This window comes from Carcharhinus amblyrhynchos, chromosome 26, assembly GCF_965287045.1.
Source record: "Carcharhinus amblyrhynchos chromosome 26, sCarAmb.v2.hapA, whole genome shotgun sequence".
NCBI lineage: Eukaryota > Metazoa > Chordata > Chondrichthyes > Carcharhiniformes > Carcharhinidae > Carcharhinus > Carcharhinus amblyrhynchos.
The window spans coordinates 38,127,459-38,146,803 of NC_137349.1; the positions used below are offsets into that span (position 1 = coordinate 38,127,459).

General features: G+C 46.4%; 2 protein-coding genes across 2 annotated transcripts in view; one reads left to right on the plus strand and one right to left on the minus strand.

The window, feature by feature from the left end:
* The window catches only part of sirt6 (sirtuin 6), a 49,630-nt gene extending 38,209 nt beyond the window's left edge, over positions 1–11,421 (minus strand). The window contains exons 1-2 of the mRNA XM_080212947.1: positions 11,294–11,421; positions 6,384–6,511 (exon numbers count right to left, since the gene is read on the minus strand). Coding sequence (XP_080069073.1) covers positions 6,384–6,511; positions 11,294–11,359 — 194 coding nt within the window. The 5' untranslated portion in view covers positions 11,360–11,421. The remainder of the gene's footprint in view (positions 1–6,383; positions 6,512–11,293) is intronic.
* Positions 11,422–19,084: 7,663 nt separating this feature from the next.
* LOC145358777 (ankycorbin-like) overlaps positions 19,085–19,345 on the plus strand; it is a 123,007-nt gene continuing 122,746 nt past the window's right edge. The window contains exon 1 of the mRNA XM_080213055.1: positions 19,085–19,227. The gene's annotated coding sequence lies outside the window, so the exon portion shown is untranslated. The remainder of the gene's footprint in view (positions 19,228–19,345) is intronic.

The following is a 19,345-nucleotide window of genomic DNA, read 5'->3' on the forward strand; positions in this document are numbered from 1 at the left end:
CTGCAGTTCAGCAAATAATTATCAAGGATCTGTGTTTTTTTTAAAGTGTGTGCAATAATCGTTAAGCCAGACAATTACTTCAGCAGTAACTGAATGGAGCTCACTGAGCCTCCACTGAATTTTGTCAGGGGCTATTTTCAATGTGGCCATTCAACGATTGGGACGTACCACTACTGCAGTCCGGCTTCCCTGCAACTTGTGCCGATTTGCAGCACAAAGCTTTGGCCAGTGAGGATATGATTGAGGTGTGCTCAATGTTGGCGTGGAAGGTGGGCTGGGGGATAAGGAAGGGGTTTTTAATGGTGGTTTGTGGGTTCCATTCCTGCTGCCACAGGGTCTCTGCAGTAACTCCTCGGCACAGTGGAGGAGGCCATACAGGCTGGCATGATGGGATGTGAGCAGCAGGTGAATTGGTAAGGTCTTTGCGTAGCGACAAGCTTGAGTTAATGTAACCCTTCTCCAGCAGCTTTCTTGTTGCAATCGCCCTCCTTATGAGGGGGGTGGGAGTTGCTCAGGGGTGGGAGCCAGGGGAGTTGAGTCAATCAGCAAGGTACTGAGATGATACGAAATGAGGATCTGTCTTCGAGCAGAGAATGCAAGATGAATTGAAAAGCAAAGGTTATGTCCAGCTTGTCCAGAGCCTTTGCTAGACGACACCAAGTACAGTGAGAGTTGCTCAAGTCTCCACATTATAAAAAATATAGAAGCACTGGACAAGGTACAAAAAAAAAACACATGGATGATATGAGAACTGAGATGGTGTTAATGAACAGAAAAGGCTGAACAGACTGGGCTCTTTCCTAAAACACCGAGTGGTAACCTAATGGAGGTCTTTAAAATTATGATGGAATTTGATAAGGTACATGACAAGATGCTTCAATTTGTTGCGGGGGAGGGGGGAACAGCAGGAAAAGAAAACTTGGGCCGTTTATACACTCGTTACCAATAAATTCGGTCGAGAATTCAGAAGAAATTTATTTACCCAAAGACTGGCAAGAAGTGCAGAACTTGCCAATCTAGAGTAATTGAGGTGAATAGTACAGATGCATTTAGGAGAAAGCTAGATTAATATGAGAAAGGAACAGAAAGTTAGCGCTTAAGTTCAAGTTTATTTTTGTCACAAGTAGGCTTATATTAAAACTGCAATGAAGGACTGTGAAAATTCCTTCGTCGTTATACTCCAGTGCCTGTTTGGGTGCACTGAAGGAGAATTTAGCATGGTTAATGCACCTAACCAGCACGTCTTTCAGACTGTGGGAGGAAACCGGAGCACCCGGAGAAAACCCATGCAGACACAGGGAGAACATGCAAATACCACACAGTGACCCAAGCCGGGAATCAAACCTGGGTCCCTGGTGCTGTGAAGCAGCAGTGTGAACCATTTTGCCACTAAGCTAAAGGACACTGAATTTTTAATCCCTCCACACAGATTTCTGTTCTTGCCACAGTACCTTACTGGCTGTTAACAAAGTCACAACTAACATCCTATTTGTCTTTGACAGAGGTAAACCATTCCTCCTCCTCTTTTCTGAGATGTCTGCAACCTACTGTCCAGCTGGGTGAGATTGAATTCTCTTGGTTTTATCCTTATCCATTTGGTCTTAGCCAGGGAATCAATTGCAATGATTTCTCTTCATGCTCCTGCAACATTACCTATGGTGTGTTCCCCAAGGATCTATCCTTGCTCTTTCCAACTTCTCATCTCTATGCCGCCTTAGAGATATCGAAAACATGTCAGGCTGCAAATGTATGTTGATGACCACCAGCACCGTCTCCACTTGAAATTGCCCGATTACTTGTTGACATCCAGTCTAGAGTGAGCAGAAAGTTCCTCTAACTCAATACCTGAAGCTAAACTTCAGTCCCTCCCACAAACTTTGCTCACTAGCCACTGAGGCCATCCTCTTTCCTGGTAGCTATCTAGGTCTCCACCAAGTTTTTGCTTGTATCCTAATTTGCATCAAGTCCATTCATCCCATCACTCCCATTCTCACCCAGTTACATTGATTCCCAGCCCGGCAACCCATCAATGTCTTCAAATCCATCTGTGACTTTGCCCCTTCCTATCTTGGTAATCTCCTGTCATAAAACCCTCTGAGATAGCTGCACTCCTCTATTCCTGGCCTCTTGATCAGCCCAAATTTTCTTTGCTCCAGCACTGGCAGCCATGCCTTCAGCTCCAAGGCTACAAGTCTGGAATTCCTTCCATAAAACTCTCTGCCTCGCACCCCACCTTTACGATGCTCTTTGAATCCAACTTGGGTGCTTTTACTATGTTTATGGTACCATATAAACTCAAGTTATTGATGGAAGTTGGGTTGAAGTAAGGTGGGAGGGGGCCTGTATGAATCATAGAATCCCTACAGTGCAGAAGGAGGCCATTCAGCCCATTGAGTCTGCACTGACCACAATCCCATCCTGGCCCTATCCCCATAATCCCGTGTATTTACCCATCCAATCCCCTGACGCTGAGGGGCAATTTAGCATGGCCAATCCATCTAACCTGCACAACTTTGGACTGTGGGAGGAAACCGGAGGAAACCCATGCAGACACGAGAAGAACGTGCAAACTCCACACAGACAGTGACCTGGGGCCAGAACTGAACCTGGGTCCCTGGCGCTGTGAGGCATCAGTGCTTGCCACCATGCCATGGGCAGACTAGTTGACTGGATCTACACCAGAAATCCAATGAAATATGCAATTCTAAGTAAAAGTGACAGTCACTGGAGGCATTTGGTCCTGTTTCATTAAAACACCATTCATCCTTTTCACATTACAATGTATTCATTCCAATTTGAACTAAGCTTCTACCATAAAATAACTTGCATTTATATAATATCTTTATTGTAGAAGCAAGCTCCCAGGATTTTTACAATTGGGTCCAGAGTTAAACAGGAGTTACTGGAAATGGTGATTACAGAGTTTGTCAAACAGTAGATTAAGAAAAATGAGAGTTAGACATGTAGAACTCAGACACAGAACTGTAGAGTGTGAGATCATTAGGGCGGGAGGGAAAATTCAGCAGAGGTCAGGGTTGGAAAAACAATGAGTTTTGAAAGGGTCTAAGTGGTTACAGGGTAAAGAGGGGCTAAAGTCCCTGCAAAGAGATTTAAACACAAAGATGCAAATGATAAAGTTGGGGTGTGGGGGAATTGAGAACCATTGCAGCTCATTGAGCACTGCACCAATGTACAAATGAAATTAGGTGCGAGGTGTATGCAGCCAGCGGGATCACAGATGGTGGGAGATGGGGGACTGGTCAGGAGAGCACTGGGATAGAAAAGTCTGGAGATGACAAAGATACAGATCAGGATGCCATCAGCAGATGAGCTGAGGCACGAGTGGAGGCAGGTGATAATATGGAACTGGAAGTGGATGGTCTTTCTGGTTATGGTTGACTTTGTTCTCCCCAATATTTAACTGTAAGAAAATGCAGCTCTGCCAAGGCTGGGTATCAGAGAAACAAGTCCGAAAGGAGAGGAGCAGTAGAGGGATTGAGACAGGTGGAGTTGTATGCTTATGCGTAAACCAATCCCACCCTTTCCAAATAACGTAATCGAGGAGGAGTATTTAGACAAGTAAAAGGATAAATCTTAGATGGACTTGTGATAATGGTGTGGTGATGGAAGAGTGGGGGAGAGAAGTTATTGCTGACAGTGTTATGAATACAAATGGACAGTTAGACTGGGAGCCATAGGGGACAATACCTATAAGGTCAGATCGGGACACAATTTCATTCCACACTCTGTCATGATCCTAAAGTTCTGGAGTATGAATGCTCCTTGGTAAGATACCAAAAACACTAAACCCAAGGAGGAGGCTCCATAACAGGCACAGTGCCACCACTGGATTAAATTTAACAAGGTTTTACATTTCATGGATTTATTTTAGAACCTTTAATTTGGAATTATACAAATGAAGTCTCACAATAACTTATAGCAACCATTAATTTATAGTTTTGACTTTGCTCTGGTGTGGTTTTGGGAATTATTTCAAGGTATACATATCAACTGCCACGTTGGTCTTTGCAGCTTGCAGCTGAGAACAGAGCTGAGGGGATGTGAACAGTTGCAAATGGGCAGGAGACAGCTAGACTAACATGCCACCGTGCTGCAACAGCACCATCCGCAGGCACTTGAGAGGTGCTGCTTGCCTCACTGAAAACAGAACAAAAGGTACAGGGTGGAACTTTACCATCGCTTCATACCCATTCTGCGGTGGGAAAGTCCGTAAAATTGGGTGTAAAACGGTTCCCACAAATAGCGCCGGTTTTCGCCACCGGTGCGATTTTACGACACCAGGACTCCCGGCACGGTCAGCCTCTTGCTGGAAATGGGTGAGAGGCAGATTAATTTATTTAAATTTATTAAAACAGTATTTTAAATGTGTTTAGTGAAACCATCACTCAATCGCCTGGGCTCGCATTGTCTTTTTGGCCTCGCCATGAGGAAAACACCTGTTTCCTATGAACGGGGAACAGTCGTGTTGGCCTTGCCGGTGGAACAGGAGGCCATTGAGGCCCCTCCCAGGGAGGGGGAGGGCAGCGGGGCCGCAATCAGTAGGGCTGGGGCTGCAATCGTTCTGGGCGACGGGGGCTGCGTCTCGGGCCGTGAGCCCCCGCAAACTGGGGAGGTGGGGCCATGCTACTTGAAGCAGGGTCCTCACAGCTCTGTTTCTGTCAAACCCCTGTTACTGTTAATGCGTGCGTGCAGCACCAGGGGTCTGCACATGCGCACTACCTCCCTCCACAGGCGGTCTGGCGAGTTAAGCCTTCTGTAGTGAGAAAGGACTTGCCCAAAGTTTTAAAGACAGAGTGCATAAGTTTAGGGTTGAAAACGTGCCCAAAAAATAGACCTGGAACCCAGTTTCACGCCCACCCGACCCTTAAAAATCTCCTAAAATTCCAGTCACTGAATTCATTCTGCTTCCCAATTTGCTCTCAACAAACTGAAGATAAATAACTCCTTTCAAACTCATCTCCAATGTCCAAGAAGTTCTTTGGATCCCCCACCATCTTCTAATTGCACTTCAGTTGTTGGCATTTAAGCAACATGGCCACTTGCTACTCCAGTCAAACCCACTGGATATTCACAATTCCCTGTAAAAGTAGCAAAGTGAACAATAATGGATAAAACCTGACTAGGAACATTGTTAAGATATTCTCATATAACTTGCATTTACAGGGCACCTTAAACTGCCCAAAGGTACTTTAGTACCATAATCAAACAGAAAAAGGCACCAAATTTGATAACTGTGACCAAAAATGTGGTAAAAGAGGTTAGTTTTTGGGAAGATTTTTAAAGGAGAAGGGAGGTAAACAGGTTTAGGGAATGAATTTCAGAGCATGCGATCTGGACAGCTGAAGGCATAGCTGTTGGTGACAGGGAAAAGTGTGGAAGGATCTTGCAACAGAGGAAAAGAGAGTTTGGAGAGTAGTGTAGAAGCTGCAGGAGATGTAGGTATTGGGAGGGGAAGGCTAGGAAGAAATTTAAATATTACTGCTGCCTCACAGCCCTAGGTTCGAATCTTGGCTTGGGTCACTAACTGTGTGGAATCTGAACGTTTTCCTCGTGTCTGCGTGGGTTTCCTCCGGGTGCTCCGGTTTCCTCCCTCAGTCCAAAAGGTGAGCTGGTTAGGTGTACTGGCCATGCTAAATTCTCCCTCAGTATTACCGAACAGATGCCAGAGTGTGGCGACTGGGATTTTCATTAACTTCATTGCAGGGTTAATGTCAGCCTACTCGTGATACTAACAAAATATAAAAAAATTACATGACAATTATAGCAGAAACAGTAGGACCCAACTTATAAACCTTCTCCCATCATAGTTCATCCAACTCTATCAGCATTTCCTTTTATTTCTTTCTCCCTAATACAATTCCTCTATCTTCCGCTTAACGGCATCCACACCATTAGCTCAACTACTTGAGGCAGCGAGTTCCACATTCGTTCTTTTGGGAAGGGCGTGGCCATCTTATATTTATAATTCTTAGTTTTGACCTTCCCTACAGTGGAAACAAAGCAAAACATCTAACTTAAAATTAATTCAGGAATGAATTCTTATTGTTTTATATTCTAGGTGGAACTATAAGACTTTAAGGAGCTGTTAGATAAATAGGGTCAATGCCACATTAAGATACTGAGTGGAATTTTACTGCCTCGCTCGAGCGAGACCAGAAATCCCCACCCCAGGTCAATGGACATTTCCATTGTCAGCCCCTCGCCTGCTCCGATTCTGTGGCAGGCAGGAAGGTAGAATTCCGATGACTGTGTTAACTGGACAGTACTGTTTAAGCCAAGCATTTCACTTACATCAGCAAACAGGACACAGTGTGTGGCAGGGCACCATTCTAAACAAAGACTGTGGCGCCACAGCAATGTACCTGAAGTCTGGGATTCCTGAGGATGTGCTGATGCCAGCCCCTGTGTGCACCACCACATAACTGGCATTTTGTACTAGATTTGCCAGTTCCAGCGCCTTTCTCTCCAGTTCCTCAGGCGAATCAAAGATCTGCAATGCACAAAGAGAAAGGAACTTGTTTCAATTCAAAACTTAATTCAGTGGCTATGACCAGAATTTCCTGCTGTCCCAGGTCAATGTGAAATACCAGAGAAGTGAGAGGTAATTCACTTTGGCAGGAATAACAGATGTGTCGAGTATAGGGCTAATGGGAGGACTCTGAATAGTGTGGATGAACAGAGGGATCTAGATGTATGTGTACATAGATCCCTGAAAGTTGGGAATCAAGTAGATAAGGTTGTTAAGAAGGCATATGGTGTCTTGGCGTTTATTGGTAGGGGGATTGAATTTAGGAGTCGCAGCGTCATGTTGCAACTGTACACAACTCTGGTGCGGCCGCACTTGGAGTATTGTGTGCAGTTCTGGTCCCCACATTATAGGAAGGATGTGGAGGCTTTGGAGAGGGTGCAGAGGAGGTTTACCAGGATGTTGCCTGGTATGGAGGGGAGGTCCTATGAGGAGAGACTGAGGGATTTGGGGTTGTTTTCGCTAGAAAGAAGGCGGCTAAGAGGGGATCTTATTGAAACATATAAGATGATTAGAGGTTTAGATAGGGTGGACAGTGATAGCCTTTTTCCTCGGATGGAGAAAGCTAGCACGAGGGGGCATGGCTTTAAATTAAGGGGGGGGGGTAGTTATAGGACGGATGTCAGGGGTAGGTTCTTTACCCAGAGAGTGGTGAGGGATTGGAATGCCCTGCCTGCTGCAGTTGTAAATGCGCCTAGTTTGGGGGCGTTTAAGAGATCTGTGGATAGGTTTATGGATGGAAAGGGATTGGTTTAGGTTAGAGGGTCATTGTTTTTTAACTGGTCGGCGCAACATCGTGGGCCGAAGGGCCTGTTCTGCGCTGTAATGTTCTATACCAGTTCATTTCAATTGGCATCATTTTCACCTGGGTCTGAATGATGTGTCCCAAGCACCCACCCTGTGACACTCAGTGCAGGATGTGAAGCACTTTGGGACATTGTAATTGACAGTGTATAAGGAGCTGCATTATCAGAAGTGTTGTCTTTCTGGATAAAATGTTAAGTCTATCTAACTGCTTACAGTGGAGGAATTCTCCCAGAGGCACAGCCATCAACCACCACCATCAAAAACAGGTCATCAGGTCAGTCATTCACTTGCAGTTGTAGGATCATGCATACACTGGTTGCTGTGTCTGTTCCTACAATAATGACCCATCAGGTGTAGAGCATTCCTGGACATCCGACCGCTGTGAAATGTGCTACATAGAAGTTTCTCTTTAAACGGTTTTCAAACAATTCGGGAGCTGACCATCAGCCTGCAGTTTAGCCATTCTGCATCCTGAAACATTTGAGGAAGCAGCTTCACTGTTTGAAGCATGCTATTCTCGAGGGTGATTAACAATGCCAATTCATGCTACAGGGTGGGACCAAATTCATTTGCAGGTGGATGGGATTTTGTCTCCTCTCCAACTTTCTGCAGAGTCTACACAATATTAGTTTTGTCATAGTAGCTCAAGTTTTTAACTTGGGGTGTTGACAGTAAGGAGTCTTCGAACTTCTTTTGAATCTTTGAAAGGCTGCTCATTCGTCTAACAGTTTCTACACGTTATTATGTTAAACCGTATCACTGTGAATGCTTCAAGGGAAAATAAAAACTATTCCATTTACATACTGCCTTTCACAATGCCCCAAAGTGCTTCACAACAAAATACTTCAGAAGTTTTATCGCCTTTATACTATGGAGAAGTGTATCGGTCAATTTACATTCAAAATCCTACAAACAGAAAGGAGGAAAACAATCAGAAAATCTGTTTTAGCGAGGTTGATTAAGTGAGTGAAAAATACATTGGGAGAATTCCCTCTGCTCTTTTTCAAATAACTTCATGTATCATCACTGTTAGGTTTTAGGTGAAGGAAAAGTAGAGGGCGAAGGGGAGAGATGTACACCTCTCATAAGCATCCAGAGAAACGATCAAGGATGACTGATCACTGTCACAGACGGATCTCCAGACCTAACTGGGTGAATCGATGGAGGAAGCAGGCACAAGGTTAGAGTGTGTCAGGTTCAGAGTGGGTCAGGTTAAAAGGGTGCCATGTGTGGGTGACAGAGTTGGGATGCTTGAGACAGTTAATGCTGCTTAACGTAGAGATTCATTTGACTTGAGTTAAAAAATTATGGAAGTTCGAGATGGAAGCTAATTATTCACAGGCGATTTGAATGATTTCATGATATTTACCTAGACTAGCTGGCTGCCGGTTAAGTACTTAGAATGATGTTACAATAGCTCATCAGTGAACTCGGGCATGCACAGCTAGATATTTGGCATCAATTCTCAGAAGGCATTGATGTGACAATTAACATAAAAATCCTAGTACAACAATACTTATGACATGTACATTCGGAAGATATTGACACTTTTACATTGTGTCTTTGAACAGAACATGGCTCTGTATTAATAACTTGGATACAGGGACTGAAGGTTCTCTGTAGACAAATTTGCAGATGACATAAAAATAGGTGGGACAGTATGTTGCAATGAAAAAATAAGAACCTTACAAACGGATATAGACAGGTTAGGAGAGTGTGGGAGAGTGGGCCAAAATGTGGCAGATGGAGTTTAATGTCGATAAGTGTGAGGTCATGCATTTTGGTCAGAAAAATGGGAAGGTGATTTATCTAAATGGGGTGAGACTTCGGGAGCTCTGGTGCAGAAGGATCTGGGTGTCCCCGTGCATGAGTCACAGAGAACTAACACGCAGGTATAGCCAATAATGAAGAAAGCAAATGGAATGTTGGCATTTATAGCTAATGGAACAGAATACAAAGATGAGGAAGTATTGTTGCAATTATACAAGACATTGGTGAGGCTGCACCTGGACTGTTGTGCACAGCTTTGGTCCCCTTATTTGAGGAAAGATGTAGCGGATTGGAGGCAGTTCAGAGGAGGCTCACTGATTTAATAATAATATAAGAATGGAATAAAATCCAATGTTTCAGTTAACACTTCCAGTGGCACTATCGACAACCCATCACTGCCCCATCATCATCCAACCCAATTACACCCCGAGCTTTTCATTCCCCTACAACTCAGAGTATCGGCCTAAACTGTTCAATCTCTCTTCAGATGACAAACCCCTCATCCCTCGAATCATTCCCTCAGCACCTGCTCTCTCTTCCCCAGCAAGACGTCTCACAGCACCAGGTTGGGGAGGTTGTAAATTGGATTAGACACTGGCTCAATGGAAGAAGCCAGAGAGTGGTTGTGGAGGATTGCTTCTTTGAGTGGAGGCCTGTGACTAGTGGAGTGCCGCAGGGATTGTTGTTGGGTCCATTGTTGTTTGTCATCTACATCAATGCTCTGGATGATAATATGGTAAATTGGATTAGCAAATTTGCTGATGATACAAAGACTGGAGGTGTAGTGGACAGTGAGGAAGGTTTTCAAAGCTTGCAGAGGGATTTGGACCAACTAGAAAAATGGGCTGAAAAATGGCAAATGGAATTTAACACAGACAAGTGTGAGGTATTGCACTTTGGAAGGGCAAACCAAAGTAGAACGTACAGGCTAAATGGTAGGACTCTGAAGAATGCAGTTGAACAGAGGAATTTGGGAATACAGGTACAGAATTTCCGAAAAGTGACGTCACAGGTGGATAGGGTCGTAAAGAATGCTTTTGGTACATTGGCCTTTATAAATCGGAGTATCGAGTATAAAAGTTGGAGTGTTATGGTAAGGTTATATAAGGCATTGGTGAGGCCAAATTTAGAGTATTGTGTACAGTTTTGGTCATCGAGTTACAGGAAGGATGTAAATAAGGTAGAAAGAGTGCAGAGAAGGTTCACAGGGATGTTGCCGGGACTTCAAGCTGAGTTACAGAGAGAGATTGAATAGGTTAGGACTTTATTCCCTGGAGCGTAGAAGAATGAGGGGACATTTGATAGAGATGTATAAGGTTTTGATGGGTATAGATAGAGTGAATGCAAGCAGGCTTTTCTCACTGAGGCTAGGGGAGAAAAAAAACCAGACGGCATGGGTTAAGGGTGAAAGGGGAAAAGTTTAAAGGGAATATTAGGGGAGGCTTCTTCGCACAGAGAGTGGCGGGAGTGTGGAATGAGCTGCAGGATGAAGTGGTAAGAAAAACTTGGGATGGGTTCGAGAATGTGAGGGGTGTGGAGGGATATGGTCCAAGTGCAGGTCAGTGGGACTAGGCAAAAAATGGTTGGGCACAGACAAGAAGGGCCAAAAGGCCTGTTTCTGAGCTGTAATGTTCTATAGTTCTATGGTTAAAGTCCAACAGATTTATTTGGCAGCACGAGCTTTCGGAGTGCTGCTACTCCTTCACTTGATGTCTGTGTTGACATGCACAATCTTCTTAGTGACCCTCTCCATCTTCTCGTCAACACACGCCACACATCCCCCAGCCTGCTCCCCACCCCAGCTCCCCCCCACACTGCTCCCACCCCCACCCCCACCCCGCGCGTCCCTCCCACCCCCACCCCGCGCGTCCCTCCCACCCCCACCGCTCCCACCCCCACCCCCACCGCTCCCACCCCCACGCCCCCGCCCCCAGCTCCGCTCCCCACACCCGCCCCCAACTCCGCCGCTCCCACCCCACCCCGCCACGCCCCCCAGCCCCGCCCCTCTGTGCCCCATCCCCAACACTCTGCGACTCCTGCGCTCTTCCCCCAGCCTCTGTGCGAGGCCCTGGGCAGGCTGTCCCAGTGAAGGCCCCTGGCTACCTCCCCAGTGGGCCCGGTGTCTTTCCCACCCCGAGCTCCCAGGCGGCGGGGCCTGCGGTTTCTTACCTCGGGCAGGCCGCATTTTCCCTTGTGCTCGTACTCGGACAGTCCAGCTGCGTAGTTGACCGACATGGCGGGCGGAACAGCACCCACAGCGGGAGAGGGATCCAAACTGTGGGCGTGTGGGGAGACGCGCCGGCGTCACCGGGACACGCAGCGAGGCGCAATGACGTCACCGGGACACGCAGCGAGGCGCAATGACGTCACACGGACACGCAGCGAGGCGCAATGACGTCACACGGACACGCAGCGAGGCGCAATGACGTCACCGGACACGCTGAGGGGTGGACCTCCAGTCCTCCAGAGGGTGCTGCAGCTGGAGATGCTCAGAGGAGGGGCCTCTTTATCATATGTCCCTTGAATGTAATCCATCCTTTATTCTAAATTTAATCTTATTTTAAACTTTTTAATTACAGAAAATATGGCATTGACATTGTTAACTTTACTGTTACAATATTTAGAAAAGTCTTTCAAATTTTATCTGAACAAAGGATCTTCTTGCAAAAGAACCTTTAGAACCAGAAGTGCTGCCAACTGAGACAGGCTGATAGTTGGTCAGTAAATTCCGAAGGCCGCCAACCTGTGCCTCATCGCCACTAAATTACTAATATAAATTTAAGTTTATTATTGTCACAAGTAAGCTTGCATTAACACTGCAATGAAGTTAATGTGAAAATCCTGCATTCCTACAGCACAAAGATTTGCTGCTCCCCTCGTCAGACTCTTCTAGTACAGTGACAACACTGGCATCCACCCGGCAATTTGGAAAATTGTGCAGGAGTGTCCTGTGCACAAGAAACAGGACAAATTCATCCCAGAAATTACCGCCCAATCAGTCTATTCTGGATCATCAGTAAAGTGATGGAAGGGGTCATCGACGGCACCATCAAGCAGCACTTGCTCAGTAATAACCTACTCAGTGACACCCAATTTGGGTTTCGCCAGAGTCACTCAGCTCCTGACCTCATTACAGCCTTGGTTCAAACATGGACCAAAGAGCTGAATTCCAGAGGTGAGGCGACAGTCACTGCCTTCAACATTGAGGCATCACTTGTCCGAGAATGGCATCAAACAACCCCAGCAAAAGGGGAATCAGGAGAAAAACTCAGCTGGCTGAAGTCATACCTGGCACAAAGGAAGATGGCTGTGGTGATTGGAGGTCAATCACCTCAGCTCCAGGACACCACTGCAGGATAGTGTCCTGGGCCCAACCATCTTCAACTGCTTTATCAATGACTATTCTTCCATCACAAGGTCAAAAGTGGGGGTGTTTGCTATGACTGCACAACGTTCATGACTTCTTAGGCACTGAAGCAATCCATGTCCAAATGCAGCAAACCTGGACAATATCCATGCTTGGGATGACAAGTGACAATAAGGGCCAGGCAATGATCATCTCCAACAAGAGGGGATCTGACTATCCATGCTTGACATTCAATGGCATTACCATCTCTGAATCCCCCACTATCAACATCCACTGATTGGAAACTGAAATGGACTGTCCATATAAATACCAGAGCTAGGAATTCTGTAGCCAGTAATTATCCCACAAAGTATGTCCACCATCTACAAGACACAAGTCAGGAGTGCGATGGAATATTTTCCAATTGCCTCGGTGAATGCAGCACCAACAACATTCAACAAGCTTGACCAAATCCAGGACAAAGCACCCTGTCTGATTGCTACATCTTCCACAAACATTCAATCCCTCCACCACCAACGAATAGTGGTAGTGTGTGTACCATTCACAAGATGCACTGCGGGAACTCACCAAGATTCCTAAGGCAGCACCTTCCAAACTCAGGACCACCACCATCTAGAAGGACAAGAGCAGTAGATACTTGGGAACACCACCTCCTGGACGTTCCTCTCCAAGTCCCTCACCAATCTGACTTGGAACTATATCGCTGTACCTTCACTGCTACTGGGTCAGCTCCTGACAGCGCTGTGGGTGTACCTACACTTCAGGGATTCAGCGGTTCAAAAAGGCAGCTCACAACCACCCTCTCAAGGCCAATTAGGGATAAATGTTAGTGATGTTCACACCCTGTAAATTAATTTAAAAGTCAGGATTACAAAATTGTAAGATTTATCCCTTATTTTGCTGACTGGATTGACAGTGTAGAGTGTAATATGAATTTTGAGTAATTTCACTTGAGACATTGTCCCAATGATGTGCTCACTGGTCCACTAAGTTCATGGGTATTTTTCTGTGGGCTTTATCAGAATTGCTTTTTATCTGGCAAAATATTGAAGCAAAAGGTTGCTGTTGATCTGCAGAGGGAGCAATCTGTGAAGGTGAACACTGCTTTCAGATCCGTCCAAAGATTATCTCCCCTGCCAGGTCTGGTTTTCCCAACTCTCAAATGGCATAGTGACAGGAGAGGGCAAAGGAAATGCTTCAAAGATACTCTGAAGCTCTCCTGGAAGTGTGGCAGCATTGACATTAATGACTGGGAGGAGCTTGGGGCCAGTTGTTCAGAATGGTGGCAACTTGTCCATCAGGTAGCATCACACCTTGAGTCCAAACATCTTAATGAGTGAGGCAGAGTGGCAGCAGAGAAGGAAACAAATTCTGCACTCTGGATTTCATGATGTTGTGGGACATGTTACTGAATTGCTGGAATTTTACCACCTTTGCCCGCCAAGGGAATCAGAGTGGGTGAGGGATGGCCAATAGGAAGGTCCATAAGATCTGGGAATACAGGTACAGAATTCCCTAAAAGTGTTGTCACAGGTGGATAGGGTTGTAAAGAGTGCTTTTGGTACATTGGCCTTTATAAATCGGAGTATCGAGTATAAAAGTTGGAGTGTTATGGTAAGGTTATATAAGGCATTGGTGAGGCTGAATTTAGAGTATTGTGTACAGTTTTGGTCACCGAGTTACAGGACAGATGTAAATAAGGTTGAAAGAGTGCAGAGAAGGTTCACAAGGATGTTGCCGGGACTTGAGAAGCTGAGTTACAGAGAGAGATTGAATAGGTTAGGACTTTATTCCCTGGACCGTAGAAGAATGAGGGGAGATTTGATAGAGGTGTATAAGATTTTGATGGGTGTGGATAGAGTGAATGCAAGTAGGCTTTTTCCACTGAGGCTAGGGGAGAAAAAAACCAGAGGACATGGGTTAAGGGTGAAAGGAGAAAAGTTTAAAGGGAATATTAGGGGGGGCTTCTTCACGCAGAGAGTGGTGGGAGTGTGGAATGAGCTGCCGGATAAGTGCGGGGTCACTTTTAACATTTAAGAAAAACTTGGACGGGTTCAAGGATGAGAGGGGTGTGGAGGGATATGATTCAAGTGCAGGTCAGTGGGACTAGGCAAAAAAATGGTTCGGCACAGACAAGAAGGGCCAAAAGGCCTGTTTCTGAGCTGTAATTTTCTATGGTTCTATAAGACATTGGAGCAGAATTAGGCCATTCGGCTCATCAAGTCTGCTTCTCCATTCAATCATGGCTGATATTTTTCTCATCCCCAATCTCCTGTCTTTTCCCCATAACCCCTGATCCCCTTATTGATGAAGAGCCTATCTATCTCTGTTCATTGACCTTGGACAGGATTTTACGGTTTCAGAATAAGCGAGGCTGTAAAATCCCATCCCACGTCTCTGTGGGTGGCACAGTGGTTAGCACTTTTGCCTCACAGTGCCGGGGACCTGGGTTCAATTCCCGGCTTGGGTTACTGTCTGTGCAGTGTTTGCACATTCTCCCCATGTCTGTGTGGGTTTCCTCTGGGTGTTCCGGTTCCCTCCCACAGTCCAAAGATGTGCGGGTAGGTGGATTGGCCACAGTGAATTGTCCCTTAGTGTCAGGGGGACTAGCTAGGGTAAATGCATGAAGTAATGGGGGTAGAGCCTGGGTGGGATTGTGGTCAGTGCAGACTTGATAGACCGACTGGCCTCCTTCTGCACTGCAGCGATTGTATGATTTTTAAAGACCTGTGGACTGAGAAATTAAATCACATGAAGACCCGTGACATGAGCTTGTAATCTTGAAAGGATGTCATCCTTGAAAGGACGGACAGTTGATGGATGGATGGACAACACAACATTGGTTGAGTGGTGTCACGCAATAGGGGAAAAAGGAACTGACCTCATTACAGCTTTGGTTCAAACAGCTGAATTCCAGAGGAATTTTAAAGTACTAATTAACATGTAAACAATCTACATAATAATAATAATCCCCTCATCTCCCAGGTTGTTTGTAGCAATGACCGTGAGACCTGTAATGACAGCCACGCAGGATCATCAATAAACCTATATGAGCCTTGTGGAGTACAAACTCCTCTATTAGTCCTGAGGAGGCTTGCCCAATAAAGAAGGAGTTGGGGGGGGGGGGACGGGGACGGGGGCGGTGGGCGAGGGGGTCTGAAAACCGACTGGTTTTACTCAAGTCAACAGGTCGAAGATCTTTGTGTTTGACCTGTGCATGTAGCTGCAGAAGTATTTATCTTATGTTTTGAATAAAGAGTGTTGTTTACAGGAGGCTGGCCTCGGGGATAGGGCCTGGGTGGGGTTGTTTTTGGTACAGGCTGAATGGGCCGAATGGCCTCCTTCGGCATGGTCGGGATCCTAAGATTTCTGATTTCCAGCACCCCCATGTCTTGCTTTTCCTGTTTTTAATCTAAATGGACTGGCAGGAAGATAGGTTGGAAGTCAATTTCACCCACCTGATTTTGTTCTCGGCTTGCGTAGGCTCAGAAAGAGCATAAAATGGGCTTTTGAACCAAACCAGCCGGGTCACAGCTGAGATTCGTGACTGGAGAATGCGAAATAGAAAGAGAGGCGCACAGACAGAGCGACAGAGATCCAGGGATCCTGGTGCTGCCCGCTGCAGGAATCAGCACAAGCCGGATGGAACATTTGACAGACCATTTAAAGGTCCGTTGACCTCTGGGGGAATTTCGGGCCTTGGGGTGGGTGTGACTGGAAAACCTCACCCACATAATGTGAGACAGGCACAGAAAGGTGGTCCTGATAATTGGGAGGAGTTGGGTGGAGAGGTGGGTGGGTTTGTGGGCTTTGGGAGGCGCTCAGCACTGGTACTTGGTTATTTCCTCATGCAGGAAATCCAGCTTGTTGACCGGCAGTCCAGCTCCAGTCCAACGTATAGGGAAATCAGAAAGTAAACCCAGCCAGATGAGTGGGAAGTGGAAGGGAACAGCAGCTCACACAATTCCAGGAGGGTTCAGAGGAAAGCTTCCTCTTCCATTGGACCCATGGGATGGCATGGTGGTCATGATGTAGAGATGCCGGCGTTGGACTGGGGTAAACACAGTAAGGAGTCTGACAACACCAGGTTAAAGTCCAACCGATTTATTTGATAGTAAACTCACAAGCTTTTGGGGTTGTGAGTTTACTATCAGATAAATTGGTTGGACTTAAACCTGGTGTTGTCAGACTCCTTGCTATGGTATGGTGGCACAGTGGTCAGCACTGCTGCTGCACTGCGCCAGGGAGCTGGGTTTAATTCCCAGCTTGGGTCACTATCTGTGTAGAGTTTGCACATTCTACGTGGGTTTCCTCTGGGCATTGCGGTTTCCTCCCACAGTCCAAAGATCCACCAGGTTAGGTGGATTGTCCATGCAAGATTGTCCTTTAGTGTCAGGGGGATTAGCTAAGGTAAATGCATGGGGTTGTGAGGATAGGGCTGGGGTGGGATTGTAGTTAGTGGAGACTCAGTGGACCGAATGGCTTCCTTTGGCACTCTACGATTCTATACGATCAGTTATTGCTAACCTTTTGGGCTTTTCCTGCTAGATTTTACTGTGAAGAGCAGCATTAATCAGCTGCAGGGGCTGGTTGTGCCCAATGTGCCAAAGTAGTTTGGATACCCATGAAAATATGGCGGGTGGGAAGTGGATGGTTAAGTTTCCATCATGTGGAGAGAGTTTGAACTGAACCTGCGGGGATATATCGGGGGCGATTTTTACCGTTTTGATTCTAAGTGCTGAATCTGGGCGCAATTCAGGTTTGACTTGGAAACCTGTTCTCTGTGGTCCCACACGCACCGAGCATGAAAGAAAAGTCACAAGCCTGAATCGCGCTACGGGTGGGGCTTATCGCGCCTGAAATGTTGCTGCTACGCTTGGAGCCTTCAACGGCACATGCGCAGTAAAAAATATTTTAAAAGGTGCTCCCCTGTCACATCGCTCCCAGGCTGCACAAGGCGGATAAAGCGGCCCGGGAGCAATGGCCCCACAGACATCGTCCCACCCCCAAAACATAACTGTCCCCCTTATTCGCGGCCCCCCCCCCGCTACCCAGACCGATTGCAATTCCCTGCTCCCTTTCCCCCCACTGAGTGGTAGCGGATCCTGCTGCCCCTGTCCCTCCCACACCCCCCCACCAGAGAACGATCTAGCCCACCCTTCTCCCCAGCCTCCCCCCACCACCACCAGTCTGAGTCAGAGAGCGGCTGGAAGCTCTGAACTTACCTCTTCAGAAGCTGGAGCGCCCGGAAAAGCAGGCCCGTTTCGCACTGAATCTGGACGGCGAACATGGTGGTAAAGGGGGAAATGCCGGTAAGTTTGGACATCCAGCTTATTAAATCAATTTAAATGCGTGCAAATGCATTTAAATTGATATCACGCCTGTTTCGGGCATGGTGCCGATCGCGGCAATTTTCAGGCCTTGGTAAAGTGGGAATCTGTGTGGGCGCGGGCGCAGATCATGCTATTCACCTTATGCCTGACTTTATCAAGTTTCTGCACCCAAAAATGGGCGCATGCAATGGTAAAATCAGGCCCATTGTGATCAAGAAGGGCAAGAGGATCAAACAGAGAGTGGAGATGTGAGCAGGATTCAGGGGAGTAGATTTAAACATCACTCTGCAATAAAACTAATTGTAGCTATGAGGCCACCCTGATTATCCCTCCTGCCCCGGTGGGGAAAGTTCAAATTTCTTCCACACAGTCTAAACACAGCAACAACTGACATTATTACAGCGTTTTTAACTCAGTAAAACACCTCAAGATGCTTCAAAGTGATGGTTTCAAGCAATTCTCACACTGAGTCACATGGTTAAAGAGGAAGGTTTTAAGTGAGTTTTAAATGAGGAGAGATAATCTTAGAATCTACAATGCACGAGGAAGCTATTCAGCCCATCGAGCCTGCAACAGCAACAATCCCACCCAGGTCCTGTCCTACTCTCATAACCCCACATATTTACCCCCCGACACTAAGGGGCAATTTATCACGGCCAATCAACCTAATCTGCACAACTTTGGACTGTGGGAGGAAACTGGAGCACCCTGTGGAAACCCATGCAGACATGGGGAGAATGTGCAAACTGCACACTGGCAGTCACGCAAGGTCAGAATTGAACCTGGGTTCCTGGTGCTCTGAGGCAGCACTGCTAACCACTGTGCTGCCCAGAGAGGAGAGGAGAAAATGTTTGGGAAGGAAATTCCAGAGTTTCGGCTTTAGATTGCTGATGTATTGTTGCCATTTGTCGAGTGAGCAAAGTTGGGTTGTTCGTGAGATCAGAATTGGAGGAGATATCTTGGAAGATGGTGGAGATTACAGAGATAGGGAGGGGGTTACAGACAAGGGGGATTTGAAAATAATGAACAAAGTCAGAAAGGATGAGGCTGTTCCGGTGTTTTCTGTGATGTGGAACGACTCCCATGCTGGATTACCACTATCCACATTGCAGCACGCAGAGCGATGTAAATCCAGCAACCGGGTTCATCCTGTCCCACCCAACAGCCTCAGCCCATTAAATCAGGCAACCATATTTGGAGTGCTTCCTGTAAGCCCCTATTGGCCTGGTACTTGTCAGTCATTAGTAGGTATCAGGCTGCACTAAGTGACTTGACATGAAGCTACAAGCTAATGAAGATAAAAGATAAGACCCTGAGAACATGCTCACTTGTTGAGGAGGTCACAAGAATAATCACACGTTATCAACTACATCAAGGAAAGTTGTTGCAAGGTTGAAGCATTGGTGAGTTTTTACCTCAAACATTATCTGTGGACATTTAATACAGGAGGAAACAAATGGTGATCTCCGACATAAAGAAGTCTTGGCACCTCTCCGCAGCCTGGAGCAAGTTCAAATGATC